The 5285-nt window shown below is 54.6% G+C and overlaps 1 protein-coding gene across 1 annotated transcript in view; it reads left to right on the top strand.

The window, feature by feature from the left end:
• The window catches only part of LOC103197831 (rho GTPase-activating protein 8-like), a 126895-nt gene that overhangs the window by 76554 nt on the left and 45056 nt on the right, over positions 1–5285 (top strand). The window contains exon 5 of the mRNA XM_042781051.1: positions 5041–5172. Within this exon, the coding sequence (XP_042636985.1) occupies positions 5041–5172 (132 nt within the window). The remainder of the gene's footprint in view (positions 1–5040; positions 5173–5285) is intronic.

Genomic DNA, 5285 nt, shown 5'->3' on the forward strand with positions numbered 1-5285 from the left:
AGTTGATGGTCTGTTGTACAGTCAGCTCCTGGCCTTGTTTTGGCTGAAGATTTTGAACTTCTCCATCACCTCTTGACACAGATGTAGTCAATATGAGTCTCCTATGTTGTTGAAAAAAGGTATTTGCAATGAATAAGTCATTGGTCTTGCAAAATTCCATCATGCGATCTCCAGCATTATTTCTATCACCAAGGCCATATTTTTCAACTACCAGTAACTCTTCTTTGTGTCCAACTTTTGCCTTCCAATCACCAGTGATAATCAACACATCTTGATTGCACGTTTGGTCAATTTCAGACTACAGAAGTTGGTAGAAATCTTCAATTTCCTCATCTTTGGCTTCAGTAGGTGGTGTATAAATTTCAGTAATAGTACTATTAACTTGTCTTTCTTGTAGAAGTATGGATATTATCCTATCACTGACAGCATGTACCTCAGGACAGATCTTGAAACATTCCTTGTGATGATGAATGCCATGCCATTCCTCTTCAATTTATCATTCTTGGCATAGTAGATCATATGGTTGTCTGATTCAAAGTGGGCCAAACCAGTCCATTTCAGCTCACTAATGCCTAGGATGTCAGTCTTTATGTGTTCCATTTCATTTTTGACCACGTCCAATTTTCCTAGATTCATGCTTCGTACAGTCCATGTTCTGATTATTAGTGAATGTTTACAGCTGTTCCTCCTCATTTTGAGTCATGCCACGTCAGCCAGTGGAGGCCCCAAAAGCTTGGAGCATGGCAGTGCAGAATGGCAGTTCAGGGCTCTTTGCCAATCCCAGTGCCCAGCCGTTCAAGCTGACGACATGTCCACCATCCACAGGCTGAGAGGAGGGCTGGGACCCAGAACCCCCTGTCAAAATGCACGTAGGCATGAACAGGTCGTAGCAGCCCTGGAAGACTACAGGTCAGCTGTTATGGGAGCAGCCACTCCACCCCCCACCCCACCCCACATGAGCATTCAACTGTAGTTCCCGAATCTTCCAACTATGGCTGAGAACCCTACAGAAATGGCATACGCCTCACGGGAGCAGGTGCCCAGGACAGCCCTCTGCCAGTTCTCTGGTCACGTGGTGATATGTGCTGTAGCATTCTTGAGGCCAGGATCCCAGTCAGGAGGTCACTGCCAGAGGCCAGGCTCGCCCTCCTGGGAGGACATTTACTCGCTGAAGGCACCACCGTGGTGTTTACGGCTCTCAGAAGGCAGAGAGAGAGGCCAGACCCTGAGGAGCTCGTGTTCTGGGATCCTCAGTGATGACACCCGTTCCCTGGCAGCTTATCCATTTTGAGGCATCCAGTTAGTTGTGCATGACCTGTGGGCCAGCTCTGACCAAGGTGCCGCTGGCCAGGGAGGAACTCGAGGCTTGACTGAGTAAAGGCAGAGGGGCCTCTGACCACAGCCGGTGGTCTGTTGTGCTTCTCCACGCACTGTCCGTGATGCCTTGGTAAGCTGTGGTAAGCGGTAAGCAAAGCCGCCATGGACAGTTGTGCATGTTGTTCATTGCACAAGGGCATCCAGCCAGAGCCCCCGCCCCCAACGCAGTGCCAGCCTGCACCAGCCCAGAAGGACAGGCGTCTTTTTCTCATTCCTACAGAGGGACCCAGGCACTTCTTGGCCCTGATGGGACGAGCCTTAAAGATCAGCAAATCCCAGGGCCTTTGTGAAAAAAATCATGGGGCTCCTGCTGCCCAGCCCTGCCAGACGCATGGCTTTCTTGGGCCAGATGTGCCAGTTTCTGAGATGGGCACAGGCACCAGTCAGTGTCTTTGCAGCTGACCAGTACCTTAGTTCATAACCTCCTGTGTGGAGCACATGTGCGAGAGGTGGTCAAATGTATTTATGGGAATGAGGTCGGGTGCCCAGTCAGAGGAAAGGCACGGCTTCCGGGAGGACGTACCCAGTGTGGATGAGACCCATGCAAAGGCGTTCCCTGACTCCCCACTTCCTGAACTCGAGTAGTTTGGGAAATGCAGGCGTGAGCCTCCACGGAGAAGCCAGGAGGAGTCTGCAGGGCTTGGGGCCTCTGCCACCGTTTTGTGTTGACTGGAGCCCACGACTGGGGTGTGTGGAGAGGGTAGCTGGGTGAAAGCGGATCTCACTGAAATGGGAGCCATTTGCTTGATCCAGATGGCGTTTCAATCCACAGAGAACATCTGGGGGCCGGCTGGCGAGCCGGCATTGCAAACTGGGAGGACATCCGGTTGGCACCTCTCTTGTATATAGAAGCAGGTGGTGGGACAGTGCTGGTGTGGGTGGCCCCTGGGCCTGTGGAGGCAGGAGCGCAGCTTGGAGAGTGGGCCCTGGAGCCAGGCTGTCCGCCTTCTGACCCTGGCTCTGCCTCTTCGTTCCTGGTTCACTCTGTGAGCCTCACATGACTGCCCTGTGTTGTTGTTATGTGTCGTCGAGTTGGTCCTGACTCATAGTGACCCCTCCTTTGAGTTTCCAAGGCGGTATCACTATGGAAGTAGATTGCCCAACCTTCCTTCCGAGGAGTGGCTGGTGGGTTTGAACCACCAGCCTTCTGGTTAGCAGTCAAGTGCCTTACCTGCCTTTACAGGGTTGCCAAAAAAACCAAAACCAAACTCATTGCTGTTGAGTCAACGCCAACTCATAGCAACCCCTCCTTGGGTTTCTGAGGCGGTATCTCTATGGAGGTAGATTACTCAGTCTTCCTTCCGAGGAGTGGCTGATGGGCTTGAACCGCCAGCCTTCTGGTTAGCAGTCAAGTGCCTTACCTGCCTTTACAGGGTTGCCAAAAAAACCAAAACCAAACTCATTGCTGTTGAGTCAACGCCAACTCATAGCAACCCCTCCTTGGGTTTCTGAGGCGGTATCTCTATGGAGGTAGATTACTCAGTCTTCCTTCCGAGGAGTGACTGATGGGTTTGAACCGCCAGCCTTCTGGTTAGCAGTCACTGCGCCACCAGAGCTCTCATAGGGTTGCCGTGAGAATTATAGGTAAGGGTACTCGGGCTGCAGTTCGTGTGCTGTGGTGGTAGACAGCCCCAGGCGGTTTTCTCACCTGTGATGTTTGGAAGGACATCTCGCCAGGTCTCTCTCCCGCAGAGCCACTGGGGGGGGGGCGGTTTGAACTGGCGACTATTTAGTTTGCAGCTGTGCCCTTACCTGCTGGGCCACCAGGGCTCCATACAGTTCATGTAGTTGGTGCTTTTGCCAGAGGGCACTTCGATGTCACTTAGGCATCAAATGACATCCTTTGTGCGTGGGGACGACCCCTGTGAGGGCTCCCAGCGATGCGGGGCCGGCCACGCACGGCGGAAAGGCTGAGGCCGCTGGATTGTTCTATGGAAGCGGCTCTGGGACTCTGGTTTGCACCAGCATCTGGGCAGGGGGCCTTTGCAGGGCACCTGGGGAAAGCAAGAGCTCCCTGTCTGTCCACAGCCCCAGGGCTGTGAGGTCCTGGAGTGCTCCTGGGTGGATGATCAGGCAAATGACCTGTCACCACCCACGGGGGTGGAGTCTCATCACTTGGCAGATAGTAACCCATCCCATGGGAAGACTGAGGCGCACCAGACCCAAGCCATGGTGTTTTCAAGTCACCTCATAGTCATGTGAGAGCTGGACCGTGAATGAGGAAGACCAAAGAGTTGATGCTTTTGAGTTGCGGTGCTGGTAAAGAATGCTGACAGTACCATAGACTGGCAGGGAAACTAACAAATCTGTCCTGGACAAAGTGCAGCCAGAATGCCCCTTGGAGGCGAGAATGGCCAGACTTCATCTCACCTACTTTGGTCATGTTGTCAGAAGGGACCGTTCCCTGGAGAGAGATATCATGCTTGGTATAGTGGAGGGTCAGCAAAAAAGGGGAAGGCCCTCAACAAGATGGACTGGCACAGTGGCTGCAATGCTGGGCTCAGGCCTAGGAAGGATTGTGAGGCTGGCGCAGGGCTGAGCAGGTTTTATTCTGTTGTACGCGGGTCGCTATGAGTCGGGGCTGACTTGACGGCACCTAACAACCACGACCCCCCATTTCACAGTTGCATGTGCTTGGGTCTCGAGCACAGGCACAGCTCACCCTAAGGCTCTGGGTGGGCAACGCTCTGCTCAGAGAAGAAACAGAGCAAGGGCAGCCTTCATGGTGGGCGCCGGTCCCTGCTGGCCAGCACTCACTCCTGTGCCAAGGCAGGGAGCTGGGCTGCTCGCACCTGTTTGCGCTGCTTACTCCCTGCTGGGAGCCGCTCTCAAAGCTGCTGTATGACGTACACGCTGAACTAGGCAGTTCCTGGGAGTGCTGACATGCTTAGGGACGTGGGGGGCAGTGAAACGCTGCTGGTGAATGTGTCCTTGGTCTCTGTCATCCCGTCCAGAGAACCAGGCCAGCACATCCTGTCTGCGGTGGTGGCACTCAGACGGCCTCTCCACATGGGCCACTTAGAACGTGTGCTTCTGGGCGATGGCATGAGGGACCTGGTGGGCGAGGTCTCGGCTGGCTCACGACAGGGGCAGTGCCAATGTGATGGTGGAATTCTGCACGGCCCTGGGGACCTTACCCCTACAAGTGGCTGCGTGAGGGCTTTCACTTCCTGACACCAAGGCCATTTTCCAAGGAGTGGCAGGGAGGCATCACGGCTAGGCAGCTACGGAGCCGTGTTGTGCTTGTGCCGTGGGAGAAGGTCAGACGGCAGAGGCAGGGCACAGACAGACGGAGGCAGCCTTTCCTGTGAAAAAAAGTCAGGAAGTGACCTGGAGGGAAGGACTTGCTGGCTTCCAGAGGCACAGGACAGGAGGGATGGGGGACAAGTGGTGCCACTTTGTGGGTAAAAGCCAGGCGGTGGAGTCCGACGGTCCTGGGTTCAAATCCCAGATGACCTCGGGTAAGTCCCTCAATGCTGCTGAACCTCAGCTGTCATTGAAAATGGACAGATAGCGCCCCCTAGTGCCTGGCCCTGGCTGTAACACCCACCACATAGCCCAGTGCTGGCCCCAGAGGTGACCGTGAGGTTCCAAAGGGGGCGACATGCTTGATTTCGACAATAAAAGACGGGCTCGGTCACCACGTCTTGTGTTTGTGTGCAGGTATCTGAAGTACACACTGGACCAGTACGTGGAAAATGACTACAGCCTCGTGTACTTCCACTGTGGGCTGAACAGCCGAAACAAGCCGTCCCTGGGCTGGCTGCAGAGCGCCTACAAGGAGTTCGACCGGAAGTGCGTGGCTGGGAGGGGAGGGCAGAGTTTCCGAGGCCTGGATGGGTGGGCTGGTTGGGGGTCACCTCCGTCAGGGCCAGGGGCTCTGTCCAGCTTTGGCCTCTAGGGCAGGC

The sequence above is a fragment of the Orycteropus afer genome, unplaced genomic scaffold (genome assembly GCF_000298275.1).
Source record: "Orycteropus afer afer isolate SDZICR_OR568_19922 unplaced genomic scaffold, OryAfe1.0 scaffold00083, whole genome shotgun sequence".
NCBI lineage: Eukaryota > Metazoa > Chordata > Mammalia > Tubulidentata > Orycteropodidae > Orycteropus > Orycteropus afer.